This window comes from Macrotis lagotis, chromosome 6 (genome assembly GCF_037893015.1).
Source record: "Macrotis lagotis isolate mMagLag1 chromosome 6, bilby.v1.9.chrom.fasta, whole genome shotgun sequence".
NCBI classification, from domain to species: Eukaryota; Metazoa; Chordata; class Mammalia; order Peramelemorphia; family Peramelidae; genus Macrotis; species Macrotis lagotis.
This window is the reverse complement of record NC_133663.1, coordinates 88,557,203-88,581,009: the sequence shown is the minus strand read 5'-3', so window position 1 is coordinate 88,581,009 and position 23,807 is coordinate 88,557,203. Positions and strand designations below refer to the sequence as shown.

General features: G+C 37.2%; 1 protein-coding gene across 1 annotated transcript in view; it reads left to right on the top strand.

Annotated features, from left to right (window-relative positions):
• Positions 1 to 23,807, top strand: part of KIAA2012 (KIAA2012 ortholog) — a 149,245-nt gene that overhangs the window by 7,010 nt on the left and 118,428 nt on the right. The window contains 5 exon segments of the mRNA XM_074191630.1: positions 13,762 to 13,921; positions 15,720 to 15,774; positions 15,776 to 15,882; positions 20,525 to 20,703; positions 23,567 to 23,738. Coding sequence (XP_074047731.1) covers positions 13,762 to 13,921; positions 15,720 to 15,774; positions 15,776 to 15,882; positions 20,525 to 20,703; positions 23,567 to 23,738 — 673 coding nt within the window.

Below are 23,807 nucleotides of genomic sequence, written 5' to 3'. Positions count from 1 at the left end.
GGTGTCTACTTTTTAGTTCCAGTTATTCAGCCAGGACTGACTCTCATCTAGTGCTTATCTCTACAGCTAGTCCACAAAGGTCCTCCTCACATTCAGCTAGCCTTTATAAAGTTGTTCAAAGTTTATGAAGAGCTTTACAGATATTTGATTTTATCCTCATTAACAACTCTGGGAGGTAATTACTATTATCATTCCTCTTTGATAGATGAAGCAAACAGCAGTTAAATGACTTGCCCAGGGTCCCACAGTTAATAAGTATCTGAGGTAAAATTTGAATTCAGATTTTCTTATCATGATAGTTTCTTAGAATGCATTCTAGCAAAAAAAAATGGGAGAGAGGGTGTCTTTTCTTTGGGAAGTTATCACACATAGGGTAAAGAATATCTTTCAGACTCCTAAAAATAAACCACATTAACTGTGGGGAGAATTAGACTATTTGGAAAGAGATAATGGTGGTATATACAGAAAGTTATGGCTTTGGCAGGAAACATGGCTAATACCAAATGATGCTTTCTGAGAATTACTAACTTGCTTACTTTCAACAGCTTACACAAACAAGAGATCTCACTCATACCTCTTCCCCTTCATACTCCTTTACCTGATCTCTACAGGTGTAACCACCTCAAATAAGGCAATTTTATTTTATTTTATTAGATGGACAATTTTAAGGCTGGTCTTTATTGGGCACACACTAGTTTTAACAGCACCAGTCCTAGAGAGGTTGATAGTGCCAAACAGCTGTACCCATAACATAGAAGTCTTGAAATATGACTGCATGGAAGTATATACTTGAAAAATAAGGGAAACTTTGATTTTTTGTTCCAAAGGTTTTTAAATTAATAGAAATCTATTTTATCTATTTCTTACCCCTCACATCCCATTAAGAAAAAAAAGAAAAACAAATTCCTTTTTACAAACATTCATAGTGGGGCAAAATAAATTTTCTCACTGGCAATGTTTAAGAATGCATGTGTGTGTGTGTGTGTGTGTGTGTGTGTGTGTGTGTGACTGAGTGTGTATGTCTCATTCTGGATCCTAAGTTCATCACCTCCATATCAGGAGATATGTCAGCAAGATAGCATCTCCCATCACTGATCTTCAGAAATACAATCAGTGTTCTTGTCTTTACAATCTTACTGTTACTGTACAAACTGTTCTCTTCAGTTCTGCTCATTTCATTCATCCTCATTTTAAAAACGTCTTCAAACTGTTCGTTTTATATAGTTGATGTTATTTTGTAAATTGATCTCCATATTCCACTTGCTTCAATTGTGTCAATCCCTACAAGTCTTTCCAAGTCTCTGAAATCATCCATTCCCTCATTTCTTATAGCACAACAGGATTCCATCGTATTCAGATACCACAATTTATGCAGTCATTTCTTTTTTTTAGGGATCATAGCATTTTATTTTTTAAATAATTTTTTTTATCCTTTACTACATATAAAAACAATTTGTAACATTTGGGTTTTTTTCTTATTTTGATCTCCTTCCTCCTTGAGATTGTAATCAATCTGATATAGGTATATATGCACAATTATATAAAATATATTTCCATATTAGTCATTTTGTGGAAGAAAACTAGATCACAGAGAAAGAGACAGAGGGAGGGAGGGGGAGAGGGGGAGGGAGAGAGAAAGAGAGAGAGAGAGAGAGAGAGAGAGAGAGAGAGAGAGAGAGAGAGAGAGAGAGAGAGAGAGAATAGTATGCTTGAATCTGTATTCAGACTATCAGATCTTTCTCTGGAAGCTGATAGTTTTTTTCATCATGCATTCTTTGGGATTGTCTTGGGGCATTGTATTTCTGAGTATAGTCAAGTCATTCAAAGTTATTCATTATACAATAATGCTGTTACTGTGTACAATGTTCTCCTGGTTCTGTTCACTTCGCATCAGTTCATGTAAATCTTTCCATGTTTTTCTGAATTCATCCTGCTTAACATTTCTTACAGAACAACAGTATTCCATCACAATCAAATACCACAACTTCTTCAGCCATTTCCCAACTTATGGGCATCCCCTCAATTTCCAATTCTTAGCCACCATAAAAAGACAACAATAAATATTTTTTATATGTGGGACCTTTTCTTCTTTCTTTGATCTCCTTTGCCTAATAGAAGTAAACCTGGGTCACTGGCCATACACTGTTTAATAACCTTTTGTGCATAATTCCCAATTGCTTTCCAGAGTGGTTGTGTCTTTTTCTAGGTTCCACCAAAAGTTTAACCATAGCTCATCCCCTCAAATATTTGTCATTTTCTTTTTTTGTCATCTTTGTTGATCTTATAGTGTGAAGGGGCAACTCGAAATTGAACTAATTTGTATTTCTCTAACAGGAGTAGTCATTTTTTATGTTATTAGAGATAGCCTGGGTTTCTTCTCTTCAGAACTGACTATTCATATCCTTCAACCATTTTTCAACTTGAGAAATGTAGAGTCAGTAAGGTATAGTAAAAAGAATGATGGACTTAAAATCAGGAAGTACCAAGTCTGAATCTTGCCTCAGACACTAACTCATGTCATCAATCTCAGCCTCAGTTTCCCCATCTGTAGTATATATATATATATATGTGTGTGTGTGTGTGTGTGTGTGTATATATGTATATATATATATATATATATATATATATATATATATATATATATATATCTTAGCATTATGGAGAGGACCAAATGAGATAATGTATAGAAAGCACTTTACAAACCTTAAATGCTACCTAATCATCTTCCTGATATAATTTGGCAAATTCTATATCACAAGAGTCAAAGATTAGAGGAATCAAATTTGGAAGGAATCTCAGAGAACTTCTAAGAGTCAGGCATAAATGGCTAGAGCACTAAACATAGAATCCAGAAAATCTGAGTTCAAACCTGACCTCAGACTCTTACTAGCTGAGTGACCTTGGGCAAGTCACTAATTGCTATTTGCCTCAGTTTCTTCATCTGTAAAAGAGGTGTAATAATAGCACCTACCTCCCCAGGTTACCATGAGATTAAAATTAAATAATATTTGTAAAACATTTAAAACACTAGCTATTAAATATTACTATCTACTTAGTCCATCCTCATTTTTTTTAAAAGACTGAGAGTGTCTCCCAATGTTACACAGACTAAAAGTGCAGGGGCTCCTCATAGCCTGGTTCCAGGGATCTCTAACTGACTCGGGCTCCCTCCCTAGTTTATCAATACTGAATATAGACTGATAGTCCAATCCAATGCCAGTCTCAGTCACTTCAGCAGTAACAGGGATCACAATAAGCATGAGCTGCCATACTCATACCCCTTTATTTTACAACTAGAGAAATTCTCAATGTCATACAAGAAATCAGTTGTCAAGGGAAGGATTCAAACCCAGTTCTCCTGACTCTCAATCTAGAAGTCTTTCCATTATATCATTTTGACAGCCATTCTTCCATCCTAGATTAGCCATTTACTTAGTGATTCAGAAACAAGAAGTTGGCTAGCTTCCTGTTGTCTTTTTTTTTCTTAAGAACTCAGGTAATAGCCATGCCTCTGATTCTTCAGTGGGAACATGAGCCCTAGCAAGTCTTTAAGCCCTGTCAGTTGCCGCATCTTTCTAAAGTCAACATTGGTTCAGGTGCCAGGGAGGATTGGTTTTCAAGCCTTGAGCACTTGGCTATTGTGGTCAAGAGAGTCACTGAGACTGGGCACCTCCCAAGTCATCAGGACCCTGGGAGCCATTCATTACACCTAGCATTGAGGAAGACCAACAGGTCCATACAGGCCAGCTGTTAAACAGAGCACGTGGTGTAGGAGTTTGGATAATGGGCTGCTCTGTGAACACTAATTAGTCATTTCAGTAGAAACTAGGAGCCAAAAGTTGATTGGCAAACACAATAGCAGGTTTGAGCAATCTGAATCGAATCCACAGCCAATATCTTCTCCTGTCATTGTTTACTTCTCTGTTTCAGAAACTACTTTCTAGCTTCCCTTCTGTATTCTAGTTTTTCTCCTGTTTGTTCTAATAAGGTAAAGAGATATTTTAGAGAGGAGGTTAAGAATTTCAGTTAAAGGGCAGAGGGAGACCATGCTGCAGATTTTATTCTTACCAAGGAAGAAATGGCTGCTATAGCAGAAATTATGGGAACCTTTTGGGGAAGTAATTGCTCTGTCTTAACATTCATAATAGAAATGGAATAGAAAGCCAGGAATAGTCTGAACCACACCCTAGATTTTTGGAAAGCAAATTTCAAAGAGTTCAGAGAAAGGATAAATAAGATTCCCATGAACAAAAAGTCTGTGTCTTAAGAGAGGGGAAGGTCTACAGATAGAAGTTGTAAGGAAGCTCAAAGCTGAACCAGATACATATTATGGGGTGGGGGAAGAAAAAAAATAATTCCAGATAGAAAAAAATAATTGTTAAATAGATTGATGTGGTTACACAGAGAACTCATTAACCAGCTTCGGTTTGAAAAAAATATCTAATTTACTCATTTGTAAAATGAGGATAATAACAGGTAATAACTAAGCACAATGCCCAGAACATAAATGTCAGTATTATTATTATTATTATTATTATTATCATTGGGGCAGCTAGGTACCACAGTGGATAGAGTACTGGACCTGGGAGTCGTGGAGACCTGAGATAACATCCAGGTTCAGATACTTATTCATCCTGTGACCCTGAAAATATCATTTAACCTTTATTTGCCTCAGTTCTTCATTTGTAAAATGAGAACACACTAGTGAAAAAAATGGCAAATCATTCTAATACTTTGCCAAAAAAAAAACCCACTATGAGTTATGCCCATAGGGTCATGAAGAGTCAGACAGAATGACCAAATACTACCACCACTACCACTAACACCACTTACTACCACCACCACCACCACTACTACCCACTAATACATACAACTACTTACTACCATTACTACAACCACTAAATTATATTACTACTATACTACTACAGTAGAAAGTAGGAAGAACAGGTTAAGTAGTTTGGTAAGACTCAAGAGCTCTGAAGCCCAGAGTAAGCTGAGGTTGGTAATAAATGTCAAACAAATAGTGTTAGATTAAAAAAAAAAACAAACTATATCATGGACAAAATCAGGATCAAAGAAGAACAGGGACTGCTGGTTGGGATGGAAGAGATTGTGATAATGTATGATTGGAAGAACACAGAGCTACTTAAATCTTAATTAGTTTTACACTTTCTCTGACAGCTTTGGACCGGAAAGGACAGAACCAAAAAGAATAGGTGTTAAGGAGAGAAAACCTGAGATAAGTAAGGAGATAATAAAACAGCATCTAGTTATCTTTAGTGAGTTTATGTTACCAGAACCAAAAGAACTGTATCCCATGGATGGAAAAATCTGGTATAACTATTGAGTCAATGATCATTAATAAATTATGGATAGAAGATAAAGTGATACAGATAGAGGTGATATAGACAGAGAGATGATACAGAGTCAAAGGCAAATGTTCCAATTTTCTGAATTGGAAAAAGATTCAAAACTACATAATATAAGCTAGTAAATTCTTTGCTTCAATTAATAGCAAAATTTTAGACTATATTATTAAAGGAATGGTTTAATAAATTTCCAGAAAATGAAGTAGTGATTCTAGGAGTTAGGTAGCATCAAAAACAGATCTTACTAGCCTCATTTCCTTTTTAGAGTGGGGTAGGTCAATACTATAGCTATACCAGCATTGGAAAAATTAGACAAAATTGTTCTTATGCAGGGGCGGCTAGGTGGGTTAGTGGATAAAGCACCGGCCCTGGAGTCAGGAGTACCTGGGTTCAAATCCGGTCTCAGACACTTAATAATTACCTAGCTGTGTGGCCTTGGGCAAGCCACTTAACCCCGTTTGCCTTACAAAAACCTAAAAAAAATTGTTCTTATGCCCATAAAGTAGGCAAGAAGACATCATGAAAGCTAGATAAAAGTACTATGAAATGATCTTGAAATTGGTTTGAATGACTGGATCCAAAAATCAGTCATAAATGGTATCTCAGAAGGAACTCTTAAGTAAGTGGAAGAACCAGGATTTGTCCTTGGCCCTAGGCTATTGGTCAATTTTATCAGATGATAAAGGTAACATGTTTCTCAAATTTACTGAGAAGGGAAAATTGAAATATCTAACATGTTCAATGATAAAATCACAATATAAAAATGTCTCTATAATCTTAAAATGATTTTTAAAAACTTTTATTGAGGCCCTTTATAAAAACATCAATCATTTCCCATCCTCTGTTGAACTCTCATTTGTAATGGAGAAAACAAATTTAGCAAAACTGATCATCTACTTTGACAACATAAACAAAACTCCTCATTTGCAGTTCCTCACCATGATACTGAAAGGATTTAATTTCTTTGTTCTAAGGGACCAAGATTGTGGCAATTAAGGTAAATACCTTTTAAGGTTGAGTATTTTCATTTCTTGTTTCATTTCAGTTCACCATGTTTCACTTAATTATTCATATGCATTGTTTCTTAAGGTGCAATAGTATTTTTTTCCATTACACCAAAGGAAGTTTTGAGGCTCAAATGAGATAATGGACACAGAGCAAACTTGAAAAGGCACTATATTTATTGTTGTTTCAATCATGTCCAACTGTATGACCCCATTTGATTTTCTGGATAAGGATACTAGAGTGGTCTGTCATTTCCTTCTCTAGTTCATTTTACAGATAAAGAAACTGAAGCAGCTAGTTAAGTGACTTGCCCAGGGTCACACATCTAATAAGTGCCTGAGGTCACATTTGAACTCAGGTTTCCTGACTCCAGACCGGGCACTCTATCCCCTGAGCCACCTTGCTGCCTAAAATACTATGTAATTTCAGTTATAATAATTATTACTATTAATCTATAGTCACCAGACCTTTAGTCTGCTGATAACTTCATTTCCTGAGTTTTCCATTGCGATCCTACTGAACTCAAGAAATTTATATAGAGTAAAATAAGATTATCCTGGTAATGTTTCGCAGCCTGGTCCTCTTTCCCCCCCAAAAAATATTTATACATCCACTTTTAAGTTTGATCTGTATTATTAATACTTTCTTAACAATTAACAAAACAATAAATCAAGCCCTGAGATTTTTCTAAGATTTAAATGGTCACAATGAAAATAGTTCTTGAAAGTCAATTAGAGCTGGCTCCAGAACACCTTATAGGACAGTTTTTCAGACATTCACCCAATTAATGGAAACCTACTTTGGTTCTAAATTTTTTTTACTTTCACAAGATTACTTTAATATTTTCATATATCTGGGATTTTTCTCTGAACTCTTTGAAATATATATCCAGCACAGAAGATAGAAGGGTCAGTTGGACATGGAGTCAGGAAGAACCGGAGTTCAAATCTCAACTCAAATACTTCCCAGCTGTGTGGCCTTAGGTACATCATTTAACCTCTCTGTCAGTTTCCTCAACTATAAAATTGAAATAATAAAAATAGTAATAATAACAGAATCTACCTCACAGTGAGGATCAAATGAGATAATACTTGTTAAAAGCTGATTACAGTGTCTAGCATATAATAGGTACTATATAAACAGCTTAGGGAATTTTCTTACCTAATTCCAAATAATTTTCCAGAACTGATGGACCAATTAATAGCTACAACAGGGTTAATACTGTGCTTGTCTTAATATGACTCCTCCCATACTTTCCATATTTTATAAGATGAAGTTTAACATGGATAACTATAGTCTTATAGTTATGCATATATATAGTCTTACATTGGGAATAAAAAAAACTGAAAAAAATTCTGGGTTTTATGCCATATTTTATCATATAAGATGAAATTTAACATGGATAAATGTAGTCTTACACTCAGTATCAAAAAAACTGGGAAAAAATTCCAGGTTTTATGGTACCACAAGGGTAATATGAGTCAACAAAGTGATTTTTCAGCCAAAAAGAAAAAAAGAAAAAAGGGAATGTGATCAGTCTGCATTAAGAGATCTAGTTTTCAAGATCTGGGAGGTGATTAGCTCTAGTCTTGTTTTATTCTGCCTGGTCCGGCCACAGCTGGGGTATCTGGTTCAGTTTGGGGCACCATATTTTAGGGAAGACCTTGACAAGCTGGAGATGAGCCAGAGGCTACCTGAATGATCCTGCCTTATGAGGATTGATTGAAAGAACTAGGGATATTTGTCCTGGAGAAAAGAAGATTTATGGAAATATGATCACTGACTAAGAATTTTAAGGATTGTCATATGAGTAAGGCAACTAAAAACCTGGGATGCTTATTGGTGGCCACACATGCATAATAAAGCAGGAATGTGGGACAGGAAGAAAATAATGAATTTTTCTCTTAGCTTAGCTTTTGTACTTGCTCAGATTTATTTGTAAGACAAGACCCAAAGGTCTTAGGAGGCCTGAAGAAAATCATGGCATTCCAGACCCCAAAAAGCCTTTTGTGGTTTATTGGAAGGCAGCCCTGAAATTAATTTGAGGGGGCTGCATGCTGGCAATTTGATCACACTGACCCTCCCCCCATGCATTATTTCTCTCTATGTCTACTCTTTTTTACTGATGGTGTATTTGTGGGAAAGTATAACCCAGATACATGAAGGAAAATTCTTTTATTTCATTAGGTGTCTGCATTAAAATAATTGTGTCCTTTGGAAGACTAGAAAAAAGTATGGCTGTTATTGATCATCCTTCATTTTTTTTTTGGCAAGATAATGGGGTTAAGTGGCTTGCCCAAGGCCACTCAGCTAGGTAATTATTCTTATTATTAAGTGTCTGAGGCTGGATTTGAACTCAGGAACTCCTGACTCCAGGGCCGGTGCTCTATCCACTATGCCACCTAGCTACCCCCCATCCTTCATTTTTTGAAGAGGACCAATGATATCACTTAGGATTTTGTCTTGACTTTTGAGTGAATTGAATTTAAGTGAGGCAGAGCTTAGAAAAGTCATCAACCTCACTCTATGTCATCAGAGTCTCATAACAAAAGTCAAGACAACTGACACACTGTTGGAACTAGTGAGTTAGAGCTTAGTGGACTTTAAATGTGGAGTGTGGTTATTCTGGGAACCTCAGGTACTTCAAAGAATTATTTATGTCATAGAGCTTAGATTGTAGAGAGTGGGATTGGGGTTTGATATATGGGAAATTTTTCTTTTAATTTTATCTTAAAGTGGAATGAGATATCTTGGAATGTTGTGAGTTCCCCCGCTGGAAATTTTAAAGCAAGGCCTGGATAACTACTTGTTGGGTAACTTCTAAAAGGGATCTTATGTCCTTTATTTTCTGGCACAGGGAAGGCTAGATAGCCCCTTTCCAACTATAAAATTCTTCATGCAAGTTAATGAATTCTCTTGTTCATTTATTTTAGTCAAGTCCAACACTTTGTGACCCCATTTGGGGTTTTCTTGGCAAAAAATACTGGAGTAGTTTGCCACTTGCTTCTCCAGCTCCTTTTACTGATGAGGAAACTGAGGCAAACAGGGTTAAATAACTTGTCCAGAGTCCCATAACTAGTAAATATCTGAGGCCAGATTTGAAGATGAGTCTTTCTGATCTCAGGTTTGATAATCTATTAATTTGCATAAACTGCAAATTAAAGAGCATATCAATTCAATTCTAAATGCTACAAACATCTTGAATTTTTTTTTATTTAGACCCTTTTGTCTTTAAGTCCCAATAATTTTACCTCCTCTCTGTAAAACAAACCCTCCCTTCTCTGATTGACTTCTTGTGTGGCTCTAATCAACTCTCTGTTCTCTGCTTCAGAACATTTATCTTTTTAAAGGAGGATGATGGAGGAAATGAATCCCATTAATGTTTCAAAATACACATGAGAAATTACTTTAAAAACCAAGTGCCTGTTGCATATCTTCTGCTGGATATATCATTGCCACCTTCAACTCAATATGTCCAAAAGGAAATTCATCTTCCCCCCATAATCAGTCCTTCCTACTAACAATTCCATTTCTTTTTACATCATTATTTTCCAAGTCACTCAGGTTTGAAACCTCCAGTTCATTTTTGACTTCCATTTCCCTCTCCCACTACCAACATCCAATCAGTTTCTAAGTCCTATTATTGCTTGCTCTATATTTATCACATCTGCTCCCTCTTTTCTACTTCCTAATTAAAGCTTTTAGCACCTCTCACCTGGACTATTCCAGACTCTTCCAAACCACGCTTCCTGCTCCTAATCTCTTTCTTTCATATTATCCATATAATTTCCTAAATAAAACATTCTGATTACATCTCTCTAACTCAAAAACCATGGATACTGGTATACAGTGGCCTCTATAGTCTGATTCCAATCTCCTTTTTAATTTTATCTCCTACTGTTCTACCTCCTAGAATGTGCATCCTGGTCAAATAGTTCACTTACCATATTATCTGCTTGCTCTCCTCTATCTTGGGATGGACTGTGCCTGCAACACCTCTCAACCATCCTTTCCTCCCCCTTAAACACCACCTCATATTTCTGCCTGTTATCGGGTGCCACATATCCATGAAGAATTCACTGATTCCACCAAAGAGAAAAATTCTCTCTCCTTAAATTTCTCATAATATTTTGTTTGGACTTTTCCTCTGCCATAATTTCTTCCCTTGCTTGTTTCAGAGCTTATGAATATATTATTCTGTCCCTCCCTGATTAAATTTTAAGTTCCTTAAGGTTCTATACTCTTCTTTTGTTTTTCTATCCCTAGTAGTCTTTCTATCACATAGTAGACACTAAATATATTTTCTGTCTTTGAATGGAATAAGGTTGGAAAATACTTCAGAAGGTCAATAGCAGCCTCCCACTTCAGGCAAAAGTACAACTGATGATCTCTAGCCTCCAGGAAAAGAGATTCCCCAAACTTTTCTTGGCAGATAGCTCTGCTATTGCACAAGCTACCTACAGTAAAGCACTTTGCAACTATGCTTTGCTCCAGAAACACTAAATAATGAGAATAATAACAACAGAGGGCTTGCCTGAACCCATACCATATGTCATCCTCATCCTTAAACTGACAGAGGCCTCTCTGGAGAGATGGTATCCTGATACACTTGGGGGGGGGGTGCCATTTGAAGAACAAACAGGAGAAATAGTAATAACAATATCCAGCAGCTAGTCATATATCCACAACCTGGGTTTTTTGTTTGTGTTTGGGAACTGGGAACAAATTTTCAGATCATTTTAAATCTCCCACCACTACCATTCTCCTTTATTGTTGTTACATGCCCTTTGGAAAGGACCATGAGAATTCCTACACTGGTGTACACACCTAGTACGAGGTAAACTGTCTAGACACTTGTAGCAATTACTTAATGTTCTGTATTGAGATCTCAAACATCTATGCAATTTAAACTTCTAGTGATCATAGCCCATAGGCCTTATCGGTTATCAGTATTATTATTGGGTTCTCACAATCTGGTACTAGCCCAGCTTTTCATATTTATTTCATCTTCTAGCACAGTTGTCCCCCAATCCCTATTGAAACCCATTTCTTGCTTTAATATCGTTGCTCTGTGTGCTCCCTCTCCCACTTTTATTTCTTCTCCTCCTACTCTTGAGTTTAAATGTAGCCTCACTCCCTGAGCAGTTGAGAAGTGTTCATTTTGCTTTTTCATGAAGACCCCTAATGAGGAGGTCCCACTATGCCCCCCCATCCCATTCCACTTTGGGATATCTCCGATTATGAAAAAGTTTTTCTTCAAGTCATATCCTAAATTCACACCTTCTTTCTCCTTCAGACAAAAATCTACCATTAGGGACCTTTTCCATTCTGTAGACACAGATCAGGACATTTTTACAAACACCTTTTCTGAAACCAAACACATGCCTTCTCTTAAGACAACTGCAGACAGACAGTTTTTCGTCTGGCTGAAAGTTGGCAGAAAGCTTCTTCTGTCCCCCACCCCCCACCCCCACCCACCCCATGCACAAATAGGTTTATGATTTCAAGGTGTGAATTGGTTCCTCCAAGCAGCATAATTAAAACTAAGGTCAGCATTAGTTTTTCACAATCTAATTAAGTCAACTTGGCACCTAAGCAACAGACAACTGCCTACCTTTCTCCTCTCACCTTCCCAGTTTGGTGTATCTCTGGCAAATTATTAGGTTAAGTCATATAGCTCAGAGACTTGACTTTGGTCAGACTCTCTAGTGGAAGGTTGTTTCAAAATCTTGCTCCTTCCCTAATAGCAGGTTCAGGGTTTTGGATAAATAAAATTTAAAAGAAAGGATCTGAGCAGAGCCTTACACAAAGTTTTTCCTATTGGTTTTGTGGGAAAATCAAGGAAGTCATGGTTTATCTGGTAGTTTGATTTGGTTGATTTGGGAATAATGAGAATGGTCATATCCACAGGTTGTCTTAAAGGTTCAGTAGCAACATGGAAGGAGATCTTTGGTGGTGTGCTCCTCGGATCTGAGTTTGATCCTGAGTTGTCTAACATTTTCATTGATGACTCTCCTAAAGACCTAAAGGGCATGCTTGTCAAGTCTTCAGATAACGCAAATCTGGACTGGATAAGAGTCAGGGTCCAAAAAGATCATGTCAGACTAGAACACTGGGTCAAATCTAAAAAAGATTTTAAGTTAATAGACGTTAATGTAAAGTCTTACCATTGAGTTTTGTTTTTTAATCAAGGTGGAAGATATTTCACCTGAAAATAGGCTTGAGGTCTCAGTGGATTGCAATGTGAGCCAATAGTGAGATGCAGGAGTCCAAAAAGCTTTTTTCTTTTGACTGAATAAAATAGGCATAAGAGTTGGTGAGATTATGACAGTGGGTGTTGAATTGTACTCTGCCCTACTCAAGATATATCTGTAGTATTGTATTTACTTTTGGGGGTGCCATGTTTAGGAGGGACATTGAAAAGCAGCAAAACTTTTATAAGAGATCAAAAAAAATTTAACAGATGCTTTGAAATTATGACATGTAAGGACCAGCTGAGGAAACTGAGGATGATTAGTCTGGATAAGAGAAAATTATTTGGACTATACTTTGAGATATGAGTACATGGGGGGTAAGGCTTGATTATGTATTATTAATTTTTGAAATAATACTTTATTTTTCCCAATTAGATGTAGAGGCAATTTTTAACATTTTTAAATGCTGAGTTCCAAATTTCTCCCTTCCTCTGTCACTCCCCCCCCCAAGATGGTAAGCAATTTGATATAGCTTATATGTGTACAATCATGTAAAACATTTTCATATTAATCATGTTATAAAAGAAGAAACAGACCAGCAGCAAAAACATGAAAAACATTCCATTATTAATTTGACTAATAACCAGTTTGAAGTTCAGAATAACTGTCATATATACTATCTGAGTCACTCCTGATAATAACTTCATGAGGTAGAGATTTGACATAAAGAAACTGAGGTTCAGAGAGTTTAAGAGTCTTCCAAGGTCACAGTGATAGAACTGAAACACAATTATAGTCAGAGTTCTTCCCACTCCTCTTTAAATTAAGTGGGGGTTTTACATGAATTGGACTATAAATAACCTCTCCAGAAATAATTTCCATAGAGTGTGTTAAGTCATATATTTTCTTCTGAGGAGTTTTATCACTTTCCAATGTTCTATCTTAACCCAACCTGGTGATTCTCATCTCTGATTCCCTCCAACTCCAAATCTGTTGGGGACTTAAAGAACTTCATCCTGCAATTTCTCAATTTTTGTATCTGTTGGCTGAGATATACACTCCTGTTGCCTTCAGGCACCTTTAGGGAGTTTCCCAAGATTATTGATGAGGGATCTGTGAACCCAACTGTATCAACTGCATGAGGCCTCTGAGCTCCTAACAGATGAGTTCGTCTCTTGTCTGTTTTTCTGCAGAAGGTTAAGGACCAGGGTTGTCAACCATACTTACATTTCCTAAGTAAGCCAGATAGCCAGACTGAACAACAAATCCATCCAGGCTATTCTGCCAAGAGGTACCTCCTCAGCCTCTTTCAAAATTGGGCTCCAGGCAGTTTGTACAAGCTTCAATGTTCAGGTCAGTGATGAGTTTGGTGAGCGAGTGAGAGGAGTGTGGATAAACCTAACCCAAATGTCATAGTGTTGTGATTTAACCTTTTCAGTCATGTCCTATGACCCCATTTGGGGTTTTCATGGTAAAGTTCCTGAAGCAGTTTGTCATTTCCTTCTTCAGCTCATTCTACAGATGAGGAAAATGAAGCAAACAAGGTCTAGTGACTTGCTCAGGGTCACATAGGTGCCTGAGGACAGATTAGCACCACCTAGCAGCCCCTAATGTCCTACTAAAACACAAGTGGAGTTGAAAGACCTGGGTTCAAATCCCAGCTCTTATACTTAACTGGAATTATTGACTTTAAGGACGTCACCGAAATCCTCTTGATTTTCAACTTCCGCATCTGAACATGATCAAGTTGATCTAGCTGATCTCTATGGTTCTTTCTATATGTAATTCTATGAACCCCCACCCCAATATCTCCCATTAAGGCTTAATTAAGGAAACAAAATTGCCATCCCTAACTAAAGGATGGGGTCAACTTTTTTTTGGCAAGGCAATGGGGTTAAGTGACTTGCCCAAGGTCACACAGCTAGGTAATTATTGTCTGAGGCCAGATTTGAACTCAGGTCATCCTGACTTTCTGGACTCAGAAAGAACAACTGGCTGATATCCACTGGGCCACCTAGCTGCCCCAGTATAGGGACATTTTTGCTTTAAATCAGGAGTACCCAACCAGTAGATCAAAATCTACCAACTCCCAACAAATCTTTGAGTTCATTATCCACCAGCTGCCAATGGCACTCACCCGATCATTTTCAGATGAGGAAATTGAAAACCAAGAGGAATTCAATGATGCTCCTAAAATGACCAGTGACTTTTAAATGGAAGAGCTGGGCTTTGCAGGTCATCTTTCGTTATAGACCATTTGGACACTTCCTTATCAGCAACCTCTCCCCCTACTCTGGAATGATCTCAAAGCTTCAAGGAAGTAAGAAATCACTTCTCTCCATCCCCCACAAGAAAAAGTTGGGTATTTCTGCTTTAGAGGTTGGCAATTCCCTAGTGAAATGGCTTCAAAGTGAGATGAAAACCCTGAAAGAAGTCTTATTCCCATTGCAAAAAAAAAAAAAAAAGATAAATGAAGAAGAAAAGGTAATGGGAGTGGAGGGGGGAACATTTCCTGTGACAGGAGAGCTTTATCCTTTCCTTTCTTTGGCAAGCAGCCAAGATCACACTTTACCAATTTATTTCAGCACTAACTTATATGACTTCCCTCCAGTGTTCAAAAATCATCTGGAAAGTGACTTTTCTCTCACCTTATAGGCTTATCCTTGAGTGAAAAGAGAATAGCTGCCTTTTCAAAAAGTGGCAACTAGAAGCAAGGAGTGGCAACCATGGGGTGGATTCTATTTAAGTTCCAAGTCCTGGGGTCTAAGTAGTAGCTTAATAGCTAAGTAGCTATTTAACTTTTAAGAATTGTTCATAGATAATATTAATATGTGATTTTCTAAGTTGGTTTGCTCCCTGCAGATGTTTTAATTTGAGTGTGAGTCTACTGTTCCAAAGGCAAAGATAGTTTCAGTTTGCCAAAGAAGTGACATCTTCTCCCATTGGAACTTCATTGTCTTTGCAGTTCATTGAGATTCTAGGGATGGCCAGGTCTAGATTTATCTATCACAGTCTAGAATCTTACAAGCTAATTGAGGAAATGGTCAAACTGATCAGGACTCTTCTGATCATCCCTCCTATCCACTTTATAATGTTGAAATATAAAGTCAGATAACCTAGCCAGATAAACAATAATGCTCCATTATTTCAGGGTATATCAGGGACCCTAGGTTGTTCCAGGACAACCAGCTTTACTTGCCAAATCATCAGGAGGAAGCAGGATCTCTCAGCTGAACCATCAAAATACCATCTCCTGTCTGTTTATCCTCCAGTCTCTACTTTCTGGACTCAGAAAGAACAACTGGCTGATAAAGGTTTGTGCTGAATGTAGGGTTAGTTTTTTTCAAAATCTATTTGGGTCCTTAATCTTTTCTAATGGCATTTCCCAAAATAAAGCCTTAGTTTATTGAGGTGTGAAATTAATGTTCTTGTCAGATCTAACAATCTATAACTGCCACTTGTGGTATGGCAGAACCGTGTGTTGAATATTTCAGAAGTTGATATGGGGAGTGACTTGGATGGAAAAAATAAGTCAAGAGTGAGACTCGGAGACTATACTAAGGGGAAGCAAATTACAAGGGCAATTATCTTTGGGGGGGAATTATAAGAGTCTGAAGTATCATAAAGGTAAAAATAAGCATTAATTCTGTGGAATACTAAAAAGGGGAACCTTAAATATGAAATTAGAAAGGAAGGGCATTTGATTTGCTCATAACACAAAATTTAAGAGAAAAAGTTCATTAGTCATCCTTTTATTAAGATTTGGGACATCTAAAAGACTGGGATGAATGGAGGGGATATAGTCGAAGAAGTGATGAAGATTGTTTCCTCCCATTCAATGAGTTACCCATGGTGTACCATAGCTGGTTAAATAGAACTCAGATTAGATCTGGTCTTGTTCACTTAAACCAGTTCGGTTTCTGCCACTAATAACACCTATTTGTAGAGATGTTAGCCCATATCATTCCACAAAGAAAACCTAGAATCATAGGATTAGAGAAATCTTAAGACATCAGGTAGGCCAGTTAGGTACTATCTAGAAAACTGAAATTCAGTTCTGGGTGCTCCATTTTAGGAAGGGCTTTTGAACTTGGGTCTTCCTGACCTCAGGGCCATCACTCTAGTAATTAGAATTTTCTCAAAATGAATAGGCTGCTTTGAAATCTTGTAGAGGTTTTTTAGGAATTTCATAGAGAAACTTTTGTACCAGAATGGGTTAAGCTATATAATCCTCAAAATCCCATCCAGTGGGGTGGGGGGAGGAGAGAAAAATGTAATTTTTTTTCTAGTTTAATCAGCATTATTAACATTTTTTTCATCACTTTCCTAAGTCTTAAATATCAACAAAACAATATATTAAGCTCTGCTTTGTACGATTTGCTTTACTGATGTAAATATTCACACTGAAAATTTAACTATTAGCTCTCAAAAGCTGGTTCTCCAGTTGGATATAGCTTACAATGATCCTTCCTTTCTGAGATTCTGTGATTTAAATCAGTGATGTCAAACTCAAATAGAAATAGAACCATTAATCTATACATAAGGATCTCTGCTAATCATACATTGCCTTAGTTTTAAAATGTAGTGTTATTTATGTTTTATTACATTTTATTTACTTTGTTAAGTGTTTACCAACTATATTTTGATCTGGTTGGAGTCTTGGGGGTCCTGCCTACCTACAGGCCACATGTTTGACACCTCTGATCCTAGTGCTAAATTAACTTCTACTGACCAACTAACTTTGTAGAGCTCTGTCTTTTAATTTCTGGGAACCCAGTGAGGAATCCATTTATAGAAATTTCAGTAAGAGATAGATTCTCTTTGTATTACTAATAAATAGCACATAAAAATGCTACCATTTAATAGTAGAACATAGATGTGGATTACTAATTGATCTTATCTTTTCACGAACAGGAAAAATCTTTTGTTTTTTTCATTCTTAACTTTTCCTTAAATAAAGAACTTCCTACCTTCTCTAGTGACAATCTCACGGTCATTTCTACAGAATTACAAGTCCACTGCTATTCTTTAAAGAAGGAACACATACAATGAACTAGCCCATCATTTTAATCCTAAGCAGAGAGGAGTCATTATGACTTGTTTAACTATTGGAACAAGCCAAAGGGGATGAAGAAGCCAGGAGGCAAAGGAGATATACTTAATCCCAGCCCCCAGTTTAATCTGCTCCAACACATCACTTCTGCCTAATTGGAAAACATGGAACCCTGTGAGCCAACAAGCAGTTTTTACATCAGTGTAAGCTCACCTAAGTTCACCTCAGTTCCACTCTCTTTCCATTCCTTCTTCTCAGACCTTTTTTTGGATCCTTTTTTGGTGATGTGTGATGCAAGGCCTTGTCTTTTGTTTTCAACATCTTGGGTCAGCCTGTTGCAATTAAGCACAAGCAAATGAAACAGGTGGTGATATTTATTCAGAAAAATCTGGATTTCCCCCACAGACAGCTTGAACTATTTATTCAATCACACCTGTAACATTCTGCCATTGGAGTCTCCCTAGTCTCACTTGGAAGAAAACGAGGTGAGGAATCATTTGTCCAGCATTCTACCTCCCCTCTGCATTCAAGTATTTGGTTCCAAGTTTTTCACCCAAGAAAGTTCTGGGAGCTTTGGCTTAGTACTTGGTGTTACATTCAGAGGACCAGATTAATTTAGAGATCACTATCGGGGTTTAAGTTCATTCTGATATACCTCAACACATCATCCAAGAGCAATGGCATAATTGATTTAATCATGATTGCAGAACTAGATTGAGGGATGGAGGGATAGAGAAGATTTTCATAAAGCTTACAATGGAGGTGACTAGAAAGAGAAGTGAAGCTGGACTATATTTTTCCTTAAATAATTCCTTAAAAAATTAAATAATTTCCTTAAATCTGGAAATTAGCCAGACTCGTCACCAGTTTGGAAAGCGGGACTTTGAAGGGGAAGTTTCCCTGGCCTGCAAAGGTCTACAGGAAATGGCCAAGAGAGTTGAGAGTGAAGTGAATGAAAATAACCCAGACTTAATAGAATTTAACCCTGGTCAAAACCTAGAGTCTTTGGTACTTAGCAACAAGTCAACCTTGCCTTCCAAAATGGGAGCAGGGCAGGAGCGGGAATGGGGCAACTATAGATATTTGAACCATACTGATGGACTTTAGACTGCCAAATGAGGATGAGGATAGACAAAGAGGGAGCATTTGGAGGACGACATAGAGTGACATGGGGAATGGAGAAATGAGAGAAGTCATCAGAAAGTCAGTACCACTACCCCAAGTATGGACTCAGGTCTGAAGACAACCCACACATTGTTTTAAGGATCTGCCCCCTGTGAATGGAAGTGTTACTAAAGACTGGCTCCAAACAAGGCAGGTTTGCCAGATTATTTCATCTATAAATCTACCTTGAGTAAGTGATGAAAATCGCTGCAGGACCCTTTAAACCACTGTTGAAAGATTTGTTAACTGTGCTGCAATCATCTGTTGACTCAGATTCTTCCTGTATGTTTTGCAGACAAAAAAAAAAAGTTAACAGGGTAATTCAGAGATTTTATGCAGTTCATAAGATCTTAGGGTTGGGAGCCAGAAGGGAACTTGGAGATCTAATCTAACCCCCTCATTTTACAGATGAAGAAACTGAGGACCAGTTAAATGAAGTGCCTTAGTCAAAGTTTCAGAGGTTGTTAATGGCAAAGTGGGGCTTCAAATTCATCCTCTCAGTTTCCAAAGCCAGAAATCTCTTAACTATGCCTCAGTGGAGGTGGTACAATGACGGAAAATTGGGTTGAGAGTCAAGAGAATGGTGAATTCAAATGCAGCCTCAGACACTTAATGGCCCTGTGTCCCTGGACTAGTCACTTCATTTGTTGACATCAGTTTGTTCATCTATAAAACTGCAGATAATGGCATCTATCTCCCAGGGGAATTATGAGGATCAATTGAGGTAATATTGGTAAAGTACTTTGCAAATAATAATTGTTATTATTAGCAAGCCCCTCCCCTACAAGTCAACCCAAGTAATAACTTATATGAAACTGCTCTGTCACTGCCTATGGGGAAGGGTTTACATTCATCCTATAGAAAAACCATAACTCACTATTGCTCATTTTTTTGCATGACCTCAAAAGTAGGTTTGTTTCTCAAGCTTCAGACTTTGGTTTCCTTCTTTGCTAAACTATTTGTCTTCTAAACTCCTTTGACGAAAATACTTTGTAGTTGATAATGATGATGACAGCAATAATTATAGTAATACTAAAATTAATAGAATAGTAATTAATCAATGACATTTTTTTCAGTCATGTCTGACTCTTCTTGACCTTGTTTGAGGTTTTCTATACAAAGATACTTAAGTGCTTTGCCATTTCCTTCTCCAGCTCATTTTACAGATGATAAAACTAAGGCAAACTATAGTATGGTAATTAATAATTAATTCATTAAAGTATAGCACATTACATGAACTTAATAAACTTTTATAGATTGATTAATATGAGAGAGGCCTTATGGGATCTTGAAGGGGGAAACTATTGGACTTGGTGACAGAGGATCAGTTTTCCTAATTAATATTTGGGTGATCCTAAGCAAATTTTAACTATTCTGGTGCTCAGTTTCCTCATCTGCAAAATGAAGGGTCATAGATGATCTATGGCATTTTTATAGCTCACAGATTCCAGGAAGTAGATAATTACAATGATGACAATAATGAAGAAGAAGAAATAACTCATATTAATTGCCTGAAGTATTTTAGTTTCCACAACGCTTTGATGCAGATAAGAAGAAAGGAAAGAGATGGGGGCAAGGGCGTAGGGGAATAGAGTCTTTAATGTGAGGATATTCTGTTTACTTTGGATTTGGAAAGTGATGGAATGCCAGTTCCTGAGCTAAGAAAATCAGCAAGCTGGCAGTTCTAGGAAACCAACTTAACCCAGCAGCTTCCACCATGCCCATCTGTTCTGTTTCAGTACTGACTATCTGCCATACAGATGAAAGTGATGGTGATAATGAGGAATCTGAGGATAGTGATGTTGAGAAGGAAGATGACAGAGCTAAAAAACAGAGGAAGAACAAGGTTCCACTTCCAACACTGAGACGGAAGCCTTCAGAGAGGGCCAATTGTCTAGATGATGAAGTCTATTCAGAGGTATCATTTCTAATCTCATAGAGAACCTTCATGGTTCTTTCTGTCTTTTGATTAAATACTATTCCTCCTAATTAGAAGTTCCTTGGGGTTTCTGAGCATTTTGGTCCTTCACATAGTATCAGAAACAGAACTACGGGAAAATATTCATTTATCAAAAAATTGTCATTAAAGAAAAAATGTGTTATAATGGAAAAATGTTGAGTAAGGTAAGCACCTATGATGCTGACTATATCTATGTGACCATGGAAAAACAAGTCACGCAAACTACCCAAATCTCAATTTCCTCATATATTAAAAAGTGGGGTGGGCTGGTTATATGGATTCTACACTCCCTCCAGCTATGATCCTATGAGTGTATCAAGATGAAAATCAATAAATGAATCAAGCACCTACTGTGTTTGATGCCAGAAAAACAAGTACAAAGAATGAAATAATCTGCTAGTAAGTACTAAATGAGGGAGATAAAACATAATCTAAAATATACTTTATACAATGCAAATATATATAGTGTAGGATGGCTAGGTGGTGCAGTGGATAGAGCACCGGCCCTGGAGTCAGGAGTACCTGAGTTCAAATCCAGCCCCAGACAATAATTGCCTAGCTGTGTGGCCTTGGGCAAGCTACTTAACCCCATTCACCTTGCAAAAACCTATATACATATATATGTGTGTATATATATATATATACACACATATATATGTATATATATATAATTTAATATTATTCATAATATATCTTATAGAGAGTATAAATATAAAGTTAATACACATAAATGAACACAATGTAGGTAGAAGAAAGATAGCAGATGAAAGAATCAAGAAAAACTTCATGCAAAAAATAAAATAGTAATTATATTGCATCTTTTTTAATAAGAGAGTGAATAAACATTCTTTTTTTCTTCAATTTAAATTTTATTTTATTTTTCCAAATACATGAAAAAGTAGTTTTTCAACATTCATGCATCTTCAAATTTGTAAGTTTTACTTTTTTCTACCATCTCCCTTCCCTACCCATGCCCCAAGGCAGCAAACAGTCTGGTAAAAGTTGTACATGTACAATTGGGTTTAACATATTTTCATATTAGTCATGTTGTAAAAGAGAAATTAGAACTAAGGGAAAAGGAAAAATGAGAAAGAAAGGAAAAACATAAAAAAGTTTTTAAAAAGTGAACATTGTATGCTTTGCTCTATACCCAGACTCCATAGTTTTTCCTTTGAATGCGGATAAAATTGACCATGAATTCTGAACTGCCATGAGGAGCTGCTTCCACCAGGGTTGATCATCTCACAATGATGTTGTTAATGTGTGCAATGTTCTCTTGGTTCTGTTCTCTTCACTCAGCATCAGTTCATGTAATTCTTTCCATGCTTTTCTGACATTGAATTGCTGCAGAGCAAATACTCGGTAACATTCATATACCATAAGTAGTTCAAGTATTCCCCCAATTGATGGGATCCCTCAATTTTTACCACTCTTGTATTGTATTTTAAAAGAAAAGCAGAACTCTTTGAGGAAGAGGATGTAAGGAAAGGCTCCATTCTAGATGTGAAGGATGGTCAGTGCAAAAACCTGGAGATGGGAGATGGGGTATCATGTGTGAAGAGGCCAGTTTAATTGGATCACAGTGTAAGAGAGAGAGAGAGAACGTTATAACCAGTGAGGCTGAAAAGATAGTTTGGAATAGGTTGGTTTGATTTTAAAAGCCAAAGAAAAAAGTTTATATTTTATCCTAGAAACAATTGGAAACCTGCAGAATTGGTGGAGTTGATTCACATAGTCAGATATGTGCTTGAGGAAATACTGTGACAGGAATTTGTAGGCTGGGAGAGATTTGAAGCAGAGGATCTAAATAGGAAGCACTCACAATCATATGATGAGATTTGTCCTTTGTTTTTCATGACATCAGGGAGGTGATGCCATGACAAGCAAATGAATTGGATTTAAGTCGGGGTGGGGGGGGGGGGGCTGTGCTAAGTCACCAACCTCAATTTCGCTTCCGGAGACATCCGGAACTAGTGGCTAGATGATGATGATGATGAAGATATATTTGTCCTTTGTTCTCAAAGAAGACCACAATATCAGGGAGGTGATGCCATAACAAGCACATGAATTGGATTTGAGTGAGGGGGATGCTGTGCTAAGTCACCAGCCTCACCTTCTCTTCCAGAGCCACCTGGGTCCTGTGGCTAGATATGGATCAGAATGCCTAGAGATGGCCCTGGATGTGAGGCAATCAGGGTTAAATGACTTGCAGCTAGCAAGACTCAAGTGACTGAGGTCAAATTTGAACTCAGATCCTCCTGATTCTAGGGTTGGTGATCCATCCACTGCACCACCTGGTTGCCCCATAATCATATAGGCAAGAGGTAATGAGGGTCTGAAAACCCACCTCTGACTTAAGGTGTGATTATTCATGTGCTCATTAAATCATGGATTTCAGTCTGTAAGGGGCCAGTCTTAGAGAATGGCCAGAGGTTTCAAGAGGTTAAATGTCTTGCCCTAATCATATATTAAATCAGAAATAGGATGTGCTGATAGGAATGCATTAGTAATTATTACCAGGACAGTTTAGTTTTAAGTCATAAATACTCAGAGGACAGGAAACAGGTCTGGTTAAATATTTTGGTCCAAGATATTTACTAATTGATGTCGAATAAATAATTCTCATTGTGCTAACTAGCAGCAGAACAGAAAATTTGACCAAAGGAGTCTCAGTCCCTGTACTCTTGCCATGAACATAATCAAGCAGGGTATATTATGATACTTAATTCTACAAGTCAAGTAACAGATTCTAATTGCTAAAAGGAAATTTTTCAGGATCTTCATAAAAGCAGATTATAATAATGTATCTGCTGTTTCCTAGGACACATGGATAGAGACCCAACAAGATGCAAAAGCTTTAAAAAAGAGCCTGGAACACCCTCCAAAGGGGAGTGATTCTATGTTTGCCAATGCTGAAACTTCTCATCCGAGTCAAAGATCTCATAATACATTCTATGGAGGCACCTCCTCAGACAAGAAGATAAACCTCAGTGGTAAGGAGCACATGGCCCCTGTCTCTAGGTCATTCTCAGTTTTCTCATCTGCCAAATGGAGCTAAGAAT